The sequence below is a fragment of the Scyliorhinus canicula genome, chromosome 1 (assembly GCF_902713615.1).
Source record: "Scyliorhinus canicula chromosome 1, sScyCan1.1, whole genome shotgun sequence".
NCBI lineage: Eukaryota > Metazoa > Chordata > Chondrichthyes > Carcharhiniformes > Scyliorhinidae > Scyliorhinus > Scyliorhinus canicula.
In genome coordinates this window covers 202,009,880-202,029,880 of record NC_052146.1, presented here as the reverse complement: position 1 = coordinate 202,029,880, position 20,001 = coordinate 202,009,880, and the positions used below count along the sequence as shown (strand labels likewise).

The 20,001-nt window shown below is 42.5% G+C and overlaps 1 protein-coding gene across 3 annotated transcripts in view; it reads right to left on the bottom strand.

Annotated features, from left to right (window-relative positions):
* LOC119971011 (GDNF-inducible zinc finger protein 1-like) overlaps positions 1–20,001 on the bottom strand; it is a 54,922-nt gene that overhangs the window by 2,621 nt on the left and 32,300 nt on the right. For 2 of the 3 annotated variants that reach the window (XM_038806130.1, XM_038806135.1), the window contains exons 3-6: positions 10,667–11,638; positions 9,659–9,753; positions 7,062–7,229; positions 4,211–4,368 (exon numbers count right to left, since the gene is read on the bottom strand). In XM_038806130.1, the coding sequence (XP_038662058.1) occupies positions 4,211–4,368; positions 7,062–7,229; positions 9,659–9,753; positions 10,667–11,638 (1,393 nt within the window). The remainder of the gene's footprint in view (positions 1–4,210; positions 4,369–7,061; positions 7,230–9,658; positions 9,754–10,666; positions 11,639–20,001) is intronic. The other variant, XM_038806137.1, reaches the window with a different exon arrangement.

Below are 20,001 nucleotides of genomic sequence, written 5' to 3'. Positions count from 1 at the left end.
TCATTCTACCTGAGTGAGAAAGAAATGTCTGCAGGATTCCTGCTCCTGATTTCTATCAACTGCAGAGCTCTCCAAGTGTGATCATGGTTCAGCTTGGGCCTGATGCTACTGACACACAAAATGTCTTGAGATTATGGAGAGACATGTCACCGAACTTAAATATCAACTCCTAAAACAATGACGACAACAACTATGATTATATGGCTGGTTTAGTATAATAAAGCTTCCAAAGGCACAGGAACAGTGTAGTACAAAATATGACACCGAACCACATAAGGAAATATTAGATCAGATGACCAAAATATTTGTCAAAGAGATATGTCCACGGAGTGTTGAAAGGAGGAAATTGAGGAATAGAGGTGGAGAGGTGTCAGGAGGGTATTCCAGAGATGAGGGCCTCGGCACAGTCACCAATGGTGGAGTAATTAAAACAAAATGTTCAAGACGGCAGAATCACATGAGCGCAGGCATCTTGGAAGGGTAGTGCAATTAGAGGAGATTACAGACATAGGGAGAGGCGAGGCCATGGAGAGATTTGAAAACAAAGATTAGAATTTGCAAATCAAGATGTTTGTTTGGCCAATGTACAACAGCAAACACAGGGGTGACTGTTGAATGGGACTTTGGCAGCAATTTTTTTAGATAACCTCAAGTACACAGAGGGGAGAATGTGGGAGGCCAGCCAGGATTGCGCTGGAATAGTCAAGTTTAGACGTAGCAAAGGCATGAATGAGTGTTTCAGCAGCAAATGAGCTGGCAGGGGACAAAGTTGGGTGATGCTACGCAGGTGGAAAGTAATGGTCTTAGTGATGACACTGTTATGAGTTTGGAAACTCTACTCTGGGTTCAAATATGACACCAAGATTGAGAACAGACAGGTTTAGTCTTAGACTGTCACAAAGGAGAGAGATGGAGTCAGTAACTAGGGAAGGAGTTTAGACTGGGGTCTGAAAACAATGGCTTCAGACTTTCTAATATTTAATTGAGGACAATTTCTGCTCATCTACTACTGGATGTTTGATAAGCAGTGTGATAATTTAGCAACAGTGGAGAAGTCGATAGAGGTGGTGGGGAGCTGGATGTTGGTGTGCATATGGAAACAATTCTATGCTTCCTGATCTGCCAACGAGGAGCAGCGAAATAGGAAAAGGCCAAGGATAGACACGAGAGGCAACAGTGCAGGGGTGGGAACACAATGGGTGGAGAAGAATGTAATCAGATGCGAGCAGGCCCATCCAGCTGGTGGTGCGGGGGTTGAGGAGGATAGTGTGGTCAACCGTGCCAAAGACTGCAAGCAGATAAAGGGTGAGGAAGGATCGTTTACCTTTGTCACAGTAACAAAGGATGTCATTTGTACTTTATGGGCAGCACGATAGTACAGTGGTTAGCGCTGTTGCTTCAAGGTGCCAGGGACCAGGGTTCGATTCCCAGGTGGGTCACTGTTGGTGTGAAGTCCACACGTTCTCTCTGTGGATAGATTTCCTCCGGGTGCTCCGGTTTCCTCCCACAAGTCATAGACATAGAATTTACAGTGCAGAAGGAGGCCATTCGGCCCATCGAGTCTGCACCGGCGTTTTGTAAGAGCACTCTACCAAAGCCCACACCTCCACCCTATCCCCATAACCCAGTAACCTGACCCAACACGAAGGGCAATTTTGGACTCTAAGGGCAATTTAGCATGACCAATCCACCTAACCTGCACATCTTTGGATTGTGGGAGGAACCCGGAGCGCCCGGAGGAAACCCACACACACAGGGAGAACGTGCAGACTCCGCACAGACAGTGAACCAAGCCGGGAATCGAACCTGGGACCCTGGAGCTGTGAAGCAATTGTGCTAACCACCATGCTACCTGGAGTCCTGAAAGACGTGCTTGTTAGGCGAATTGGACATTCTGAACTCTCTCTGTGTACCCGGACAGGCGCCATAGTGTAGTGACTAGGGGATTTTCACAGTAACTTATTGCAGTGTAAATGTAAGCCTACTTGTGACACTAATAAAGATTATCGTTATTGATAAGGGTTGTTTCGGTACTATGGGAGAGGCGGAAACCTGGCTGGAGGGTTCAAATATGGAGTTCCCAGCATGAAATAGATAAAAAGGCTTTGGAGATGAAAGGGAATCTTCAAGCAGGCTGGAGCCAAGGATTAGGTTTTAAGGACAGCAGATTTAAGGGAGCGAAGGTCAATCCCTGAAGAGAGAACCGTTTTCAATATTAGGTAACATGGGGACTTGAAGGGGAAGCTTGGTGGCTAGCAGTATAGTGGGAGTATAATCAAAAGAGACAGGAGGTGGATCTCATGGACAAAATGAGTTTGGAGGGAACATGAAGAAGGATGGAAGAGAAAGGAGAGAAATAAAATGAAAATGAAATGAAAAAATGAAATGAAAATCGCTTATTGTCACGAGTAGGCTTCAATGAAGTTACTGTGAAAAGCCCCTAGTCGCCACATTCCGGCGCCTGTTCGGGGAGGCTGGTACGGGAATTGAACCGTGCTGCTGGCCTGCCTTGGTCTGCTTTAAAAGCCAGTGATTTAGCCCAGTGTGCTAAACCAGCCCCTGTGCAAGGCTCGTGCAACAGGAAATTTTAGAGGAAGGTTTACCTGTGGGCTAGTGAAGGCAAGGAAATAGCAGAGGTAGTCGATCAGGTGGTGTCAATCTTAAGAAGTCCATGAGCTCCTTGCACTTCGTGGAAGTGAGGATGGAGGAGACAGGACGACGAGTTTAAGATTGTTTGCAGTAGAGAAACGAAGCAGGGTTATTTTTGGCATTCTAGGAAGATCCTGGAATAGCAAACAGTTTTAGCAGATGAGAGCAGGACTTGCTAATGCTTTGTGGTCCAGCCAGATCATAATTTTTTAATAGAATTTACAGTGCAGAAGGTGGCCATTCGGCCCATCGAAATGACTAAACCAGTTGTTCGCCATATCCTTCCAAGACAGTATCCTTGTGTTAAAGAGACTTGTGATGAGGGCATTACAAGTGGAAACAGCCAGGGTGGAAGAGAGCAATGGTTTTGTTGAGGGCTAGGACATCAGCAGGTGGGAGTTAGGGAGCAGATGAGCAAATCAGCAACCGGGGAAATGTTGCCGCATCCTCAAAGAACTATCTCCCACTATGCGGTAAAGCTGGATGCTCATATAGGAGTATGCTATCAATCCTAAAAATAAAAAAACACTTGATCAATTAATTAACTGCACAAAGGTCCAACTTATAATAATTAGGAAGAGACATTGGCATAGTGGTAAATGTCACTGGACTAGTAATCTAGAGGGCCAGGCTAATGCTCTTAAATACACAGGTTCAAATCTCATCATGGCAGCTAGTGGAATTTAAATTCTGATTTGGTTCACTAATGCCTTTAAGGAATGGAAATCCACCACCCTTAACCTGGTGTAGCCTACATGCAACTCCAGACCAACAGCAATGTAGTTGACTCTTAAATGCCACCCTCTGAAATGGCCCAGCAAAGCCACCCAGTTGTATCAAATTGCTACAGAAAAGTTGATGAATGAAATTGATGGACTGCCCAGTATTGACCTAGGACCTAACTTGAAACTATATTGTTATTCCTTTACTGTCCATGGGTCAAGATTCTCGTACTCCTTTCCTAACACCACTGTGGGTGTACCTACATCACAAGATCTGCATCGGTTCAAGAAGGCGGCTAACTCACCGCCACATTCTCATGGGAAATTAAGAATAGGCAATAAAAGTTGGCCTAACCAGCGATGCCGACACCCCGTGAAAGAACAAAATAAGATGTCGGAGAGAAGTATTAATCCACCACATGGTACAGACATATGCTATCTGATATAATTATACAGTTCAAAAATACGCAGTGCGCCACAGGAATTGAACCCACGCTGATGGCCTTGCTATGCATCATGAACCAGCCATCTACCAACTGACCTAACCAACCCCCAGGTTATTCATGAAGGCCCCGCCCTCTCAATCTTGTTCCTTGCCTGAGGTGTGGTGACCCACAGGTTAAATCACCACCAGTCAGCTCTCAAGGGGAGAACAGCCTTGGGGACTATGACGACGATTTCCACCCCCATCCCCCCACAATTGAAGAATACATTCTTGTTTGTGGGGATTAGAGGCTCAAAAAAGTGATAATCATTGACAATGTGTGATTTCCAAGATGTATTTTCAATAAGAAAAAAAGTGTGTATTGTCTCAAAATGCATAGCCAGGGAGCACTTACAGATACGTGTCTTCTCAAAGTGGACATATCTGTGAAAGTCCGTTCACAGGCCTTGCATTTATAAGGCTTCTCCCCTGTGTGAATTCGTTGGTGACGTCGAAGTGCTCCCTGTTGTGTAAAAGCCTTTCCACATTGTTCACAAAAATATGGACGTGTTTCTGTGGAAAATTACAAGATTCAAGGAAACTATCACAAGATACATAGGCAATAAAATATTGCCATTTTCATTCATAATAACTATGTCTAAACGTTTTGTTTTAACTATGTATACTTTGGACACAAATTTTGAACTTGATCAATATAGTCACTTGGTACACCTGCAAAATTTGTTAATGAGTATCTTTAAATTGTCTGTTCCATATTTTCAAATGTATTACTTAAATTTATTCACACCACTGTATTATAATTTATTACAGATTATTGACCGGTTGTCATTTTGTTTTTACATTTTACCGTTTTTGCATAAAGTTCTCCTGTCAAGGGTTTCAGTGTCTGGTTTCTGTTAATCAAGCACTTAGTGGAGTTGAAGGAAGGTTGATGTTTAGGAAGTGTCTCATTCCCCAAGACAAAAAAACCTAAACAGGATTCAGGAATAGTGATATGAGGAAAAACGTTTACACGCAGCGAGTGATTAGGGTTTGGAATGCTCTGCCTGAGAGCATGGTGGAGACAAGTTCAATTGAAGCATTCCGAAGGGAGTTAGACTGTCACCTGAAATGGAAGACTTTGCAGGGAGAAGACAGGAGAATGGAACTAGGAGAATGGAACTAGGCGAGTTGCTCATTCAGAGAGCCAGTGCAGACACAATTGTCCAAATGGCCTCCTCCTGCACCGTAACGATTCTGTGACTGATGCTAACATAATGAAAGTGTATATAGATTCTGATCAGTTGCAAAGCTTAATAAAAACTTCTACATTTCAGTATCTAATTAGACAGACATGTGGAATAGTTTCAAATAATATGATGGAATCACTTTGAAAACATACCTCAGAAGCAATATACATGGGGCTCGATTCTGTTTTTGGGACTATGACCCCACACCGTCGTAAAAACTGTGGACTTTCAAGGCAGAAAGAAAACTGGCGCGAAAGGGCCACATATTCCTAGCCCTGCAGGGGCTAGCAGTGAACCAGCGTGAAACTAGCAGCTTTTGCTGCAGGTCAGAGGCCGCCGCGCCGTGCTCCATGGCGGACTCAGAATTGGACCCTAAACATTGTGCCCCCGATTGGCCGCATGCCCGCCCTGGACCACCCGCCCAAAAATTGTCTGGCCGTGTATAAGGCCCCCCATGCCCTCTGATCGGCCCGTCTCCGACCAGGGTGGTTGCAGACTGAATCCGCAGCCGCCATGCTAGTATCCTGACCAGCAGGACCATGTTAGATCCACGCCGTCGGGATTTCAGCCTGTCGGGGGCGGAGAATGGCGGGGCGGGCTACCAGCAATGGCAGCAGGTAGGTGATATGTGGCCATATCCGTACTCTCAGAGTACACTGCTGTTCGGGGCCCGGAGAATCGAGGAACCAGCACCTGTCCCGATTCCATGCGGGGAAATGGATTCTCCTGCCCGGTGCCGGCTGCGATTTCGACATCAGGGTGTGGAGAATCCATCCCATGGTATTTTGATATTTGACAGTGTCAATTGGTTGTTCTCAGTCATATAGTTAACATGGTTAAAAATAACTATAAAGCTTAAAATTGTGTGAGAAAAAAAATCAATGTTAGTAGGAATTGCAGCCAATTCCTATTAGGGTCAGAGCTCAAAAATGAAAAGTAAAGGTTAAAGGAATATTTAATGGAGGTGTTCCAAATCATGAAGGGTTTTAAACGAGTAAGGAGAAATTTCTTAGTGATCAATAACCAGAAGACAGAATTAAGGTAATTGGCAAAAGAATTAGAGTCCAGATGAAGAGTATTGTTTTTGCAATGTGTGTTATTTGGAATGCACTGCCTGAAAGGGTGGTGGAAGCAGATTAAATAATAACTTCAGAGGAAAACTGAGGAATTTGATAAATGCTTGAGGGTGAAATATTTGGAGGGTTAAGGGGAAAGGGCATGAGCGTAGGAGTAATTAAAATGGTTGGCACAGATATAGACCACTCTTGTGATGTATCATTTTATGGTTCTGTCCCTGCTGAGATTAGTTAGTTCAGTAAAGACTAGGTATTAATTATGGAACTTTCCTGGTCCCAAGGTTCAGCCAAGTGAGGTTTAGCAGGTTAAACTCTACTCAAGATATACAAGTTTGGTTCTTAAAAAATAAATGCTGTTTTAGGCCACAACAATGCTTACCTTGGGCAGTATGATCACAGTGCTTTAACTTTTTGGGGGGCAATTTAGCGTGGCCAATTAACATACCTTGCACATTATTTTGGGTTGTGAGATGAGACCCACACAGACAAAGGGCGAATGTGCAAACCCCACACGGCAATGACCCAGGGCCGGGATCGAACCCAGGTCCTCGGCGTCATGAGGCAGCAGTGCTAACCACTGCACCATCGTGCAGTGTTTAATTTAACATGAACATTATAAATAATGTCATCGGCTTTTCAACCTTAAACATCACTGCTCAGTATCAAAAGCATTGACAAATACTGACAATTACAACATCTGTATTTTGTGAAAGAAGTACCGTGAACATCTGTCAATAGTTCAAACATGCTCTTTTCTAACATGATCTTTTTGGTGAGCTCTCTAACAATGTTTTATCTCTTTCGAGAGAAGTAAAAGTAAGCAACGTCGGTTTGATACCTTTAATCGTTACTGCTTTCTATGCCAGAATGAAAACTCTATTATAACCCATGTAAAGATTTCAAATAGAGATTAATCCCCCGTAATAAAATTGCTACGCACCTGCATGTATATTACTGTGCTGGGCCAAGGAGGCTCTCAACCCAAAGGTTTTCCCACATACATCACACTTATAAGGTTTGGCACCCATGTGACATCGCTTGTGACACTTCAAATACTCATTCGTGGCAAAATGTTTCCCACATACATCACACCCGAAAAGGCGCTCCCCTGCAATATAAATCATTAATTTGATCAATCACTGGTCAAACTGACCTCTTTAAATCAAGATATAAAGGACCCACTAAAGTATATGGTTAGGTTAATCAACCTTTCATTGACCAGAAATACATTCATAAAACCAAAGACACCCATACGGCCCTAAGTTCACAATGGGCAGTCAATGACATGCGCAGCCGCATGGCTGCCTTGCAGGCTGAGGTGATGGTGTTCCGTGCCCGTCCACCCCGACTTCACAGTCCATCTCTTGGCTTACCTCCGCTACTCCCCCCAACTGTGACAGAACCCCTGGAAACACACTACGGCGATGTGGGACACTTGCTGTGCCCCCCCCCCCCTCTCATTCCCTCGGCAGCCACAGCGCCCATTTCCTGATTTTTGAAACCATAAGTGAACCTTGCCGTCGGTAATTCCTCCTGGCAGAGGTGGAGCATCGCGGAGGCAGAGGTGGAGCATCGCGGAGGCCCAGGAGAATACCAGGTCAGGCCTGCTAACGATATGCTAACAGCGTTTCTGTACGTGCGGAGTAGAACCCATTGTCGGTGCTTTTGAGGCACAGGAGAATGACATTCTGGCAGGTGCCTGGCACCGGTCATGATTTTGGCTTCACGACCGATTTTCCGCCCAATCGCCTTTCCCAATTTCGGCGTCAACTGAGAGAATTCCACCCCTCATGTTTCTTTTATGTTTTTGTGCAAAATGTATCTCTTACCTTTCTCTTGAAGTTGACTCTTTGCTGGGTAAATTAACAAAACACTGGCTGTCCGATAGCCCGCCCCAACCCCAAAGCACCACCTTAAGTAAGTAACAATTCTTAATACATGTACCTAAAGACTGATGTTTGGGAGTCCATCCTGTCCCCTTACCCAATACTCATACAATTGTACTTCCACCACGGATTGCTGGATAGTAATTACAAGTGGAAATCCAACTCCTTAGAAGAATAGAACCATGGAATTCCTACAGTACAGAAAGACGCCAATCAGCCCATCGAGTCTTCACCAACCCTCTGAAAGAGCACTCTACCTAGGCCCACTCCTCTACTCTATTCCTTTAACCCCACATAACATGCATATCTTTCGATACTAAGGGGCAATTTAGCATGGCTAATCCACCTAACCTGCACATCCCTGGATTTTTGGAGGAAACCAGAGCACCCGGAGGAAACCCACGCAGATACAGGGAGAACGTGCAAATTCCACAAAGTCACCCAAGGCCAGAATTGAACCCGGATATCTGGCGCTGTGAGACAGCCGTGCTAACCACTGTGCCACCATGCCACCCCTCCTTTTCTGTCTTTTGCCAGAAGTGCTGAAATCAACAAGCTTAGGTCAGCTTCCTTCTGGTCTGTGTGACTCATAGCTTAATTAGCTGAGCCATTTAAGCAGCATGAACAGAATAACTTTGACAAGTTCGAAGAAGCAAAATTCATTTACTTGTATACAATACTTTTGAAGTGCACTTATGAACTTTTGAACTATAGTGCAAAGCAGGAAGAGATAACTTCCTATCTACATGTTCTGCAATATAAGTGACAATTTTATAAATAATGATTATAAATGTGTTTTTCCTTAAAGCAAAATGATCATTGTTTCAAAATAAGTATGGGACAGATGTTGCCTCCTGTTGAGTAGTGTTCCTTCTTGGCTCTATGAATCTAGCTCATGAGAAAAGGCTACTGTTGTATATTGATGCTGCCACAGCAATCATTTTATACCCAGTATTGTGTAGGATGAGCTAGGGCTGTACCTTCAAAAATTGCAACAGTTAGGAAAAATGTGATACAGACCTCATCAAGGGAGCAATTGTGGTCACTTCATAAATCCTAACATTATTTTCAAAGTTTCAAATAATAGCATCTTGGAACACATGCCAGCTCTGAAGAAGTCACGTAAACTTGAAATGTTAACTCTGTTTCTTTCTCCACAGATGCTGCCACGAGTTCATTTAACATTTTCGGTTTTTAACATGGAACACATATTCAGTGCAATTTCTAGAAAATTAACAGCTCTAAGAATTGGACAATACAAAATCCTAGAGCCCATGAGTAATTCAGTTTTAGTTTATAACTATTTACAAATGCTGCAATTAAATTCAGATACAGAATACACCTTCCAGAGCATATGTGCTGGAGATGTTAACTATTTTAGAAATTGATAGTTATTATAGAATGGGCACCTGGTACATAATGTATGGATTGTCAGATCAGTCCTACAGTAACACTCAATTGCTTTTGTGCCAGCAGTGTCTATCTGGAGAGACTGGAGGGCCTTTATTTTCAATGCTTCTGTAATGGACAATTGTCAAAGAAGTTTTAAAAAAATTTCAGCACTCCTGGTGTCATATCAGGAAATTAACTACCTCACCAGTCATGATTATTCTACCAATAATATTAGCGTATACCCAGAACGTTGTTGTACCTGTGTGGGTCCTCTTATGACCATTTAATTTAGCCTTATCAGTGAAACAGGCTCCGCAATCCTCACAAATATAGGGTCTCTCTCCAGTGTGTGACCTGAAATTTGTATAAAACAATGTCAAAATTTAAATAATAATAATCTTTATTAGTGTCACAAGTGGCTTACATTAACACTGCAATGAAGTCACTATGAAAATCCCCTCGTCGCCACACTACTGCACCTGTTCGGGTACACTGAGGGAGAATTCAGAATGCCCAATTCACCTAACAAGCACGTCTTTTGGGACTTGTGGGAGGAAATTGGAGCACCCAGACACTGGGAGAGCCTACAGACTCCGCACAGACAGTGACCCTAGGCCGGGAATCCGGGTCCCTGGCGCTGGGAAGCAACAGTGCTAACCACTGTGCTACTGTGCTGCCCAAACTACCTTTCGATTCAAAGTAAGTAATCTCATGTAAATTCAAAAAATAAATTAAGTTACAGACACTACGTAGACAAACCGATTCACCTCAACATGATCTGACATTTTAAATATACTTAGATAACATACATGTTTCTGAATTAAAAACTATAATTATGCAACCGTTAATCTGTCACTTTAAAAGTTTTATTACAACATCCTAAAAAATCTTTCGGAATAAGCTTAATACTATAGAGATAAGCCATTTGTTCCACAAGTCCCAGAATTGTTTGAGATATTAGTACTTGCACTGGTTACTGAATAGCAAAAACATGCAAATAAGCAATACTGCTGTAGCAAGGCGTTATCTAACTCATGATGGTGCAAATACGGAGAAGACAGCCGCCTGTCTGCTCACCTATCCATCTAACCACCACAGAAGAATTAATGAAATAAAACTTGCTTGTTAGCACTGCTAGAAGGAGAAAATCTTAAAAAGTGAAAGCCTCCTTGCGCTTTTTCTCAGAAAGGGATGTACTGTACAGATGGATGTCTGCAAGGTAGAAAAAATATGGTGGATAAATGGAAACTAAATATAAGGACATGACCTTGTGTGAATTTTCAGTTGTGATGGTTGGGCAAATCGAGAATGGCAAATGGAACATTCATAAGGCTTCTCTCCAGTGTGTGTCCGCATGTGGAATACCAGTGCTGTTCGTGAGCTCAGAATTTTACCACAAACAGAGCACAGTGGACGTTTAATACGCCCTTCATGCTTTCGAGCATAGTGAGTCCGTACATCTCTTTTCCTCTTAAAGGTTGCATTGCATAGAGTGCAAGCAAAGTGCCTTTCATCGCTGTGAACACAAGCACAATGCTCTTTCCAACTATTGTGGGTTGCAAAAGCCTTCCCACAGATCTCACAGTGATAGACTTTCCCTGGTAACGATTGGTGAACATCTTTGCAGTGAACAACATAATCTTTTCTGGAATAAAATTCATCATCACATTTGTCACATTTAATGATGTGATTTGATTTTCGTGATCTACCCCTCTTGCTGCCTTTCTTTACATCAACGTCCTCGTCAGAATCGTTTGGTTCAGGATCATGCTCATCTGGATAGTCTTCGTCTTTACTATTATGCTCATCATCTGTGCTATTTTCTTCATCAGCATCTAACTCACACTCTGTGTCACCACCATTGTCGTCATCATAATTTTCCAAGTCTTCCGTTTCATCCTCTCCAGTATCTTCCTCATTCTCAGCATGAGCTTCTTTGTGATTTAGTGAACTATTTTGTGCATTCCTGGTACCTTCACCTTTCTCTTCTTCCATTTCATTGTCGTTATTACATCCAATTTCTGTATCGAATGTGCTCGGTTGCTCTTTTGCATGACATGCTTCCTTGTTATCATTAACATCCATGACCAAGTCATTATCTTCTGATCTATTCCATCTGTCCCTGTTATTTCTGATGTCCATGACATAACCAGCTGTGTTATCGGACTTATCTATTTGTGGCACTACTTTCCAGTAAATAAATGGTGGTTTCTTCTCTTGACCAGATTCATGTATCTTTCTGTAAAAGAAAAACACCTAATTTAATTTTAAATGCAGTTTTCAAGATTTAAAAAATACAATGGCTTCACAACATGAATTATCTTATGAGTATTTTCTCCTGTTCATATCAACCTAATTCCTTGGAACACAAACAACACGCAAGTGAAACTCAAACGATCAGAAATTGATTTGGTAATTTGATTTCTCATCACTGATACTTTTAGATAAGCAACATTGAAATCATCCTTTAAAATTCATAATTTATTATACTTTTGGAAACAATCATGTCTGATGACATTGATGAAGTAAAACCAAGATGAAGACAATCAATAATTGTTGGGCAAAGTGGGAAATGTGCAAGAGGCTGCAATCAGGACAAAGTTATGGGGAGAAGGCAGTTGTCACACTGGAGAAGTTTGGAGGGTTCAGAAGCAACAAGGTGTTGCATGGATTTAAACATTAAGTATAATTTTAAATTCAATATATAAATGTAGGTATCAAGAACCAATGCTGATAATTGTCGATAGAAGGTGGTCCGGTTTAGCTTTGTGGCTGGACAGCTGGTTTGTGATGCACAGCAAGGCCAACAACGCGGGTTCAATTCTTGTACTGGCAGAGGTTATTCATGAAGGGCCCACCTTCACAACCTTCCCCCTCGCGTGAGGTGTGGTGATCCTCAGGTTGAACCATCACTAATCAGCTCTCCCCCTCAAAAGGGAAAGCAGCCTAAGGTCATCTGGGCCTATGGTGACTTTACTTCTACTTATAGAAGGTGGATAATCAGAGACTGGCCAGGGGAGTATTGCAACAGTTGGGTTTGGCATTGGCATTGATCAGTGTTCCAATGGGCAAAAAGGCTCTGGTACAGGCAAAGGCAGAAAATATTATAGAGGCGTGCTTTGTGATGTAGAAGATATGAAGTTGGATACTCATTAAGTGTGAATACTTGGGTCAGGTTACCTAGAGTCTTGTTTATTCTGAAATAGTAGGCAGGAAGAAGTTGGTGGCAAGGGTACATATTTGTGGCAGATGTGAAAGATGACAGGTTTGCTTTTATCAGTGTTTATTTGGCGGAAATGGTGGCTATGGTCTTTCATCAAGGAGAAAGATGTTACTCAGGCCATGGTAATAGAAAATGTAATTCAGACAGTTGAACGGTTTAGAATTGAAAAAGAGGTGGTATTGGATAGGGTTTCTGTACTTAAGGTTGGTAAGGCACAGGGACCATCTTGATGTACACCCAAAGCACCTGAGAAGGGAAAGTGGAAATTGTAGAGGCACTGGCCATAAATTTTCATTCCTCCTTATACTCATTGGGGGGGGGGGGGGGGGGGGGGGGGGGGGGGGGAGGGGAGGGGGGGGGGCAAAAAGGACTGGAGATTTGCAAATGTTACAGCCTTGTTCAAAGAAAAAGGTGCAAGGATAAGCCAAGCATCAACAGGCCAGCCAGTCTAATTTAAATGGTGGGGAAACTTCTTGAAACAACAATTTGGGACAAGGTTAATAGTCACATGGACAAATGTAGGTTAATTAAGGAAAACCCGCACTAATTTCTTAAGGAAAAATCATGTTTCATTAACTTTTTTTTTTTATAAATTTAGATTACCCAATTATTTTTTCCAATTAAGGGGCAATTTAGCGTGGCCAATCCACCTACTCTGCACATTTTTTTTGGGTTGTGGGGGCGAAACCCACGCAGACACGGGGAGAATGTGTAAACTCCACACGGACAGTGACCCAGAGCCGGGATCGAACCTGGGACCTCAGCGCCGTGAGGCGGTTGTGCTAACCACTAGGCCACCGTGCTGCCCCATGTTTCATTAACTTGCTAGAACTCCTTGAAGAGGTATTATGTCAGAGTTGATGAGGGTAATGCTGTTGATGGGATGTACATAGTCTTCCATAAGGCATTTGATACGGTGGCGCAACATGTGAGAAAAGTTACAGCTCATGGAATAAAAAAAGACAGTAACAGCATGTTTACGGAATCGGTTGAGTGGCAGGAAACAGAGAGAGTAGTTGTTATGTCATGGGAGTGTCCCTTTAAGAAAAGTTGTCTTATCACATGGCTTCAGTGATGTCATTGTGTGGGTGGAGCTGGGCTGTGGCTCTGTGAACGGTTTTTGGTTTTGCTTTCACATTTGACTGCTGTAGAATCAGGGAGAAAGAAGTGTCTTGTTCCTGTCTCTCTATTTTCATTTTAAATATCTGTTCCAGTAAAAATCACTTTGGTGGTGACTTTTGATATAGTTTGCTTTCCGGCAGGGTTTAAATCTGCTGGTGAGACGTGGTCAGAATCTCAAGAAATGCAGTCTTATTCCAGTGAAAATGCAGAATTCTGGGCCACACCCTTGAAAAGATAATTTGTTTTATGGGATTTTGTTTTTGAATTGGAACAGTTAAGGGGGAATTCATTAAGTATTATACATAGATTACTGTAGATGTGTGGTATCTTTGTTTGTAATTGATAATAATTCTTGCTGTTTGTTTATATAAAGATTAACTAAGTACTTGGAATAAAGCTTATTTTGATTAAAGTGTCGAGGAAGACTGTTGAATCCCACCTCAAGTGAGGGCTCTTGTGCTCATCCTAGCCAAATTAAACAAAAAGTTATAGGTCAGGTGAATTCCATAATATACTTTGGAGTTTTTAAACCCTGGCACATAACAGTTAATGGATGTTTTTTGCTTTGGAGGAAGGTTTGTAATGGAGTTCCACAGAGGTCAGTGTTGGGACCTATATGTTTCTCGATATAAATTAATGACCTAGAACTTGGTGCACAGGGCCCAATTTCAAAGTTTACGGGTGATACAAAATTTGGAAGCATAGTGAACTGAGGGGAATCATGTAGAACTTCAAAGGACTTGGGCAAGTAGGTGGAATGGATTGACAGGTGGCAGATACATTTTAATGCAGAGAAATGTGAAGTGACTTATTTTTGCAGGAAGAACATGGAGAAGGTATAAAAAGGGGGTACAACTCTAAAGGAGATTCAGACAGAACAGAGGTGTATATGTGAATAAATAATTGAAGGTGACAGGACAGGTTGAGAGCACGATTGATAAAGCATAAAGTATCCTGCGTTGCATTAATCATGATAATTAGTAAAGCAGTAGTGATATGAGGAAAAACCTTTTCACAAAACGAGTGATGGGCTCTGGAATGCTCTGCCCGAGTGTGTGGTGGAGGCAGGTTCAATTGACTATTATCTGAAAAGGAAGAATGTGCAGGGCTATGGGAGAAGGCAGGAGAATGGAACTAGGTAAGTTGCTCATTCAGAGAGCTGGTGCAGACATGATGGGCCTAATAGCCTCCTTCTTCATGTACCAATTCTGTGACTAAGGGCGAAATGTCAGATAAGTGGTGGATGTAGAAATAGTGAAAGACTCAAAAGACTATGTGAAGAAAGCGAGCCAAGTGTCATCGGCATACATGTGGAAATTAATCTCATGTCTGTGGATGATGTCACCAAAGGATAATGTGTAGCAGTGGAAGAGGAGGACCACGGATGGATTCTCAGGAATTCCTGAGGTCTTCAATCTTTGTAAGAGATACTGGAAACAATTGAGGGTAGTCTAAACAAACTGGTCTAAAGAGGAAAGGTGCCAGATGATATGAGTGACCATATTAAAGATTGTGAACAGTTCAAGAAAGGATAATGCAGAGAGAAGGTTGATTGTAACTTTGCTTAGGGTGCTTCATGGTGTTGCGTGGGGTTTAAACCGGTTTGTAAAGATGTGAATAGAAAATTCAGAGAGAAATGGACACAGGTCTGGGAGGCGAAATTATCAAATATTTGGGTGAGGAAATGGAGATTGGAATAGTGCAGTTAGGGAGGATAAAAGGCCCAAGAGTCGATTGGTTGAAATGTAGGCTCCTGATAGCGGTTTGGAAGGGCTTCATGAAAAGGAACTATTATTATTAGGTCACGAAAATAAGTTGGGTGGTTAGCAGTTTCGCGGGAATAGGATTGAGGTAGCAAGAGGTGGATGTCATGGATTAAATGAGTTTGGAGAAAATATCAAGGCAGAGATGAAAGTGGCAGAGGAGTGGGAAAAGAGTCAAGAAACGAGAGATATATTTTCCACTGCCTGCTAAAGTTGTAGGGTGTTTTCTGTACTTAAATAATTTAAGCTTACTGTAACATTTGATAATGTTTAGTATTTGTACTGATCTTACTACTGTTCTTGGTTCACTAAGAATTTATAATTTCCCTATGTATTATGACAAATAATAACATAAACAATGTGAAGGCTTCAGAGATGGTGCAGACGTTGGGGAAGTAGGGGTTGTTCTCCTCAAAGAGAAGTCTGAGAGGTGTTCAAAATTATGCGAGGTCAAGTCAGGCTAGATTGAGGGGAAACTGTTCCCATTAAGGTAAAAGTCAAGAAGGAGATTTAAAGTGATTGGCAAAAGAACCAAAGGTGACATGAGGAAAAGCAATTTTATGCAGAGTATGGTTACGATGTGGAACGCACTGTCTCAAAGGAGAGTGGAGGCATATTAAATTATGGTTTTCAAAAGGGAATTGGATAAGCACCTGAAAGGGAAAAAGGAAGCAGGGAATGGGACTAGTTAAACCAGGGTGGGCAAACTTTTCCGTGCAAGGGCCACATTCAGAAATTCACAATTTTAAAGGGCCACATAGTATATTAAGTAAAATAATTAATATTTAAAATAGCCAAAATAAAAGGTTTTTAAAGAAAAAAAAACAATTAATTTTTATTAATTAATATTTTAAAGTAGAAACTTTACATGAAGCACATTTATTTGAAAAACAAAGTAACTCAGTTTAAAGAAAAAAAAGCAATTAATTTTTATTAATATTTTAAAGTAGAAGCTTCACATAAAAAACATGTTGTGCCGATCAATGATCACCCTACTCAAGTCAACGTATCCACCCTATACCAGTAACCCAACAGCCCCCCCCCCCCCCCCCCCCCCATTAACCTCATTTAAAAAAAATTTTTTTTTTAATGACTTGATCTTGGTGGGCCGCATAAAGACCTTTGGCGGGCCGCTTGCGGCCCGTGGGCCGTAGTTTGCCCACCCCTGAGTTAAACTGTTTTTGCAGTGCACAGATTTGATTGGCTGAATGGGCTCTTTTTGTGCTGAAACCAAGCACAGCACTTACTGAAAAATAATAAAATAAACAAACAGAATCCTATTGTGGAAAAACTGAGGTCAGTAAAACCAAGCAATACGTTTCTGTACAAGTGATTTCTTTCAAAATCTATTTCAATTATTTAAACTCCTATATTCAATGAGCCAGATTTGATGATAAGAATAATGTTGAGGTTAACAATGCTCACTGTTATAATGGGGAAAAATGGACAGTAAATTCTGGTGTCCATGTATGCGCAGTTAAATATGCAAATCTGGATCATAGATACCCTGCTCCTCCACCGGGTCCTAACTGATAAGAGTCGAGACTTGACGCTAAAATGAATTCAACTGTGAGAATTTAGGGCACCTGCCCTCTGGTTCCTCACAAAGGTGACTGAAAATGTGAATGGTGTGTTAAGTAATGATTACTTATGAACAACCTCTTTTGCCCTGAAAATTTTATTTTATGTGCGTGGAGTTTCTTCCTTCAGAAGATGATCAATGTTGAACACTTAGAATTAAAGAAACATATTTCTCTCTCTTTTTATCAGTCTCCCTTAATTCCGTCTGTATTTCTCTTCCTGTGTAAAATTAACATCTAATTAATATTTCCTGCTTTTTATTTCTTGATTTTGACTCTGTGCGCCTCAGTGAGGATTCTTCAATCTGATTAGTTGAAGAGCCACCTTGTGTCTTTTTCTGCTCAAACGCTCCATAGATCCCCTGCAGAGGGTGCCAGGATGGCTTAGATGCCAAATCTGGGCATGTCTGCACTGTAAAACCCACAAAAACTTTGTGGAAAGTTATCAATGAAGTGAACAGCAAGCGCTGTTCCTTTTCCGCTGACTGCAAACTCCAGGCCATTGTTTCAAAGGATGATAATGCACGGAGTTGGAATATTAGGAATATGTTCAGTGTGAAACTCTTTCCTTGGCAGTGACGCTTTACAAGGCATGTTTGTTGAAAGACCATAAATATGCTGTGTAACTAAAATTCAAATCACTGCATTTTAAAGTTTGTTTTCAGTTTCAAAGCATTCGATAAAATGAGTTCTGGCAGAATAATTGATCTTTTTGCAGAGTTTTGTGAATCAGGAAAATGGATAAAGAGACAATTTTGGAAAAATAATGTTGCAGAATGCATATCAGAATTACTTAGGAAACAACTTTTGTTTTTATTTCTCGTGCATTGTCCTAAATGGTTGCAAAAGGAAAGTCTTGGTTATTTTTTAAAAAGTGTGCATGCTCGTCGGGGCACAAAATATTAAATTGTTTCTGTTGATAAGCAGTTGCTAGGTGTTACAGGGAGCAGGTAAGACAAATCATGTGTTGGCACTCCAAACCACTACATCAGAGAATGGTAGAATGTGGAATTGCTCCCCATGCAGTCATCTTGAGCTCAAAACACAAATGAAGGTAAGCATTTTCACGAAGAGTAGGAAGAAAACAGCAAGAATCTGCGATAGTTCAATGCTTTACCATATCATCCAAGACTACCCAAAGTGCTTTCAGACTAATATACTTCTTTTGTAGTAATGTTGCAGTTATGTGGGAGACACGACAAACAATTTTGCCCACGGAAAGCAAATGATGGATGATCAGCTAACAGTTTCTTGGTGGCGTTGATTGAGAGGGGAATATTGACTTGGATAACTGAAGAACATTTTTATCTTCACCAGATAACGATTCTTTACTGTGAGGTTCATCAAAGGATGCTGTTCCTTCCTTCTTTTATTTTTCAGCAAGTACTCTGATTGTATAGTTATCACTTGAGCAGGCAGCTAGAGGCTCAGTTTAACATGTCATCTCCAACAAAGTATTATTGCATTGACATATTAATGCCTAGGTTCTGTGTTCAAGTCCTGAATCCACAACATTCTAACATGGGGCATTATTGTTACCAACTGTGCCAAGCTAACACTTGCTTGCAAAGGAGTTGGAAATGATGAAAACTAGTCATCCCATTGTAATTCTCATATACTATCAACAAGCTAGCTACAGAATTGCATTGATGAGGTTTCAAAGTTGGTTGCTAAACTGTCCAATTAATCCTGGGATGTTTCAAAATCCATGTTTCGGACTGGAGCAGTGGCTGGAATCACTGTGGATCATCGACAAGACTGAGACTATTGTGGATAGCATGTACAGCGACGCAGTCACACTGCAAGTAGAGTGCACAAGTAGAAAGGAAATGGGTCACTGCCAGACAGAGTAAAAGCACTAGGTAGATAGTGCAGGAGTCCACTGGGTCCATTGCCCTCTTCAACAGATTTTCCATTTTGGATACTGCTGGGAGAGATATTTCTCAGAGGAATGAATGCAGTGTGATCCAAGTCTATGGCACCATGAGCGGCTCAGTTGAACAGGGGTGGGAAAAAAAAGAGAGGTGATATGGGATTCTGTTGTAAGGGAATATAGACACGTTTCTGAAGCTGCATCAAGATGGTATGTTGCCTCCCTGGTCAAGGATGTCACTGAGCGGCTGCATGACATTCTGAAGGGGGAGGGTGAACAGCCAGAGGTCGTGGACCATGACAGTACCATCAACAGAGGCAAAAAGGGACTTCCGGTGGCGGCGACGCGGAGCTAAGCCGCACGTTCGGCAGTTCCCGCTTTTTTTGGACTTTCGGGCTCTTTTAAGAGCCCGCAACGGCGCTGTTTTAACTTTTCCCCGGGGGAAACACTGCCAGTGTGCCCAGCAGCTGGTGGATGAACTGGACTCGCAGTGAAGCGGTCCAAAAGTCGGCTTTACAGCAGAGGAAGGCGAGAGGCAGAAAAAGCAAGATGGCGGCGGGCGGGGAAGCAGCAGCAGCGTGGCAGCAGTGGGCGCGGGAGCAGCAGGAGCTGCGTGAGGAAGAAGGGGGGGGGTACCGGGTTGTTGCTGCAGGGACTGTGAGGGAATGGATGGTGAAGGGGGGGGGGTTTGGGATGGGGGGTCTGCCACCGTGGGGAGCGGGTTTGGGGGGTTCCCTGGGCGCGTGGCGGGTTGAGGAAGAGCTATGGCTGATCGGTGTAGGGGGATGGGGATGGCCCCCCGGGTTCGGCTGGTAACGTGAGGGGGCTGAATGGTCCGGTGAAGCGATCCCGGGTCTTGGCTCACTTGAGGGGGTTGGGAGCGGATGTGGCTATGCTCCAGGAGACGCACCTCAGGGTTACGGATCAGGTGAGGCTAAGAAAAAGTTGGGTGGGACAGGTGTTTCACTCGTGGCTTGATGCGAAGAACCGTGGGGTGGCAATTTTGGTCGGTAAGAGCCTGTCGTTTGTTGCGTCCAAAGT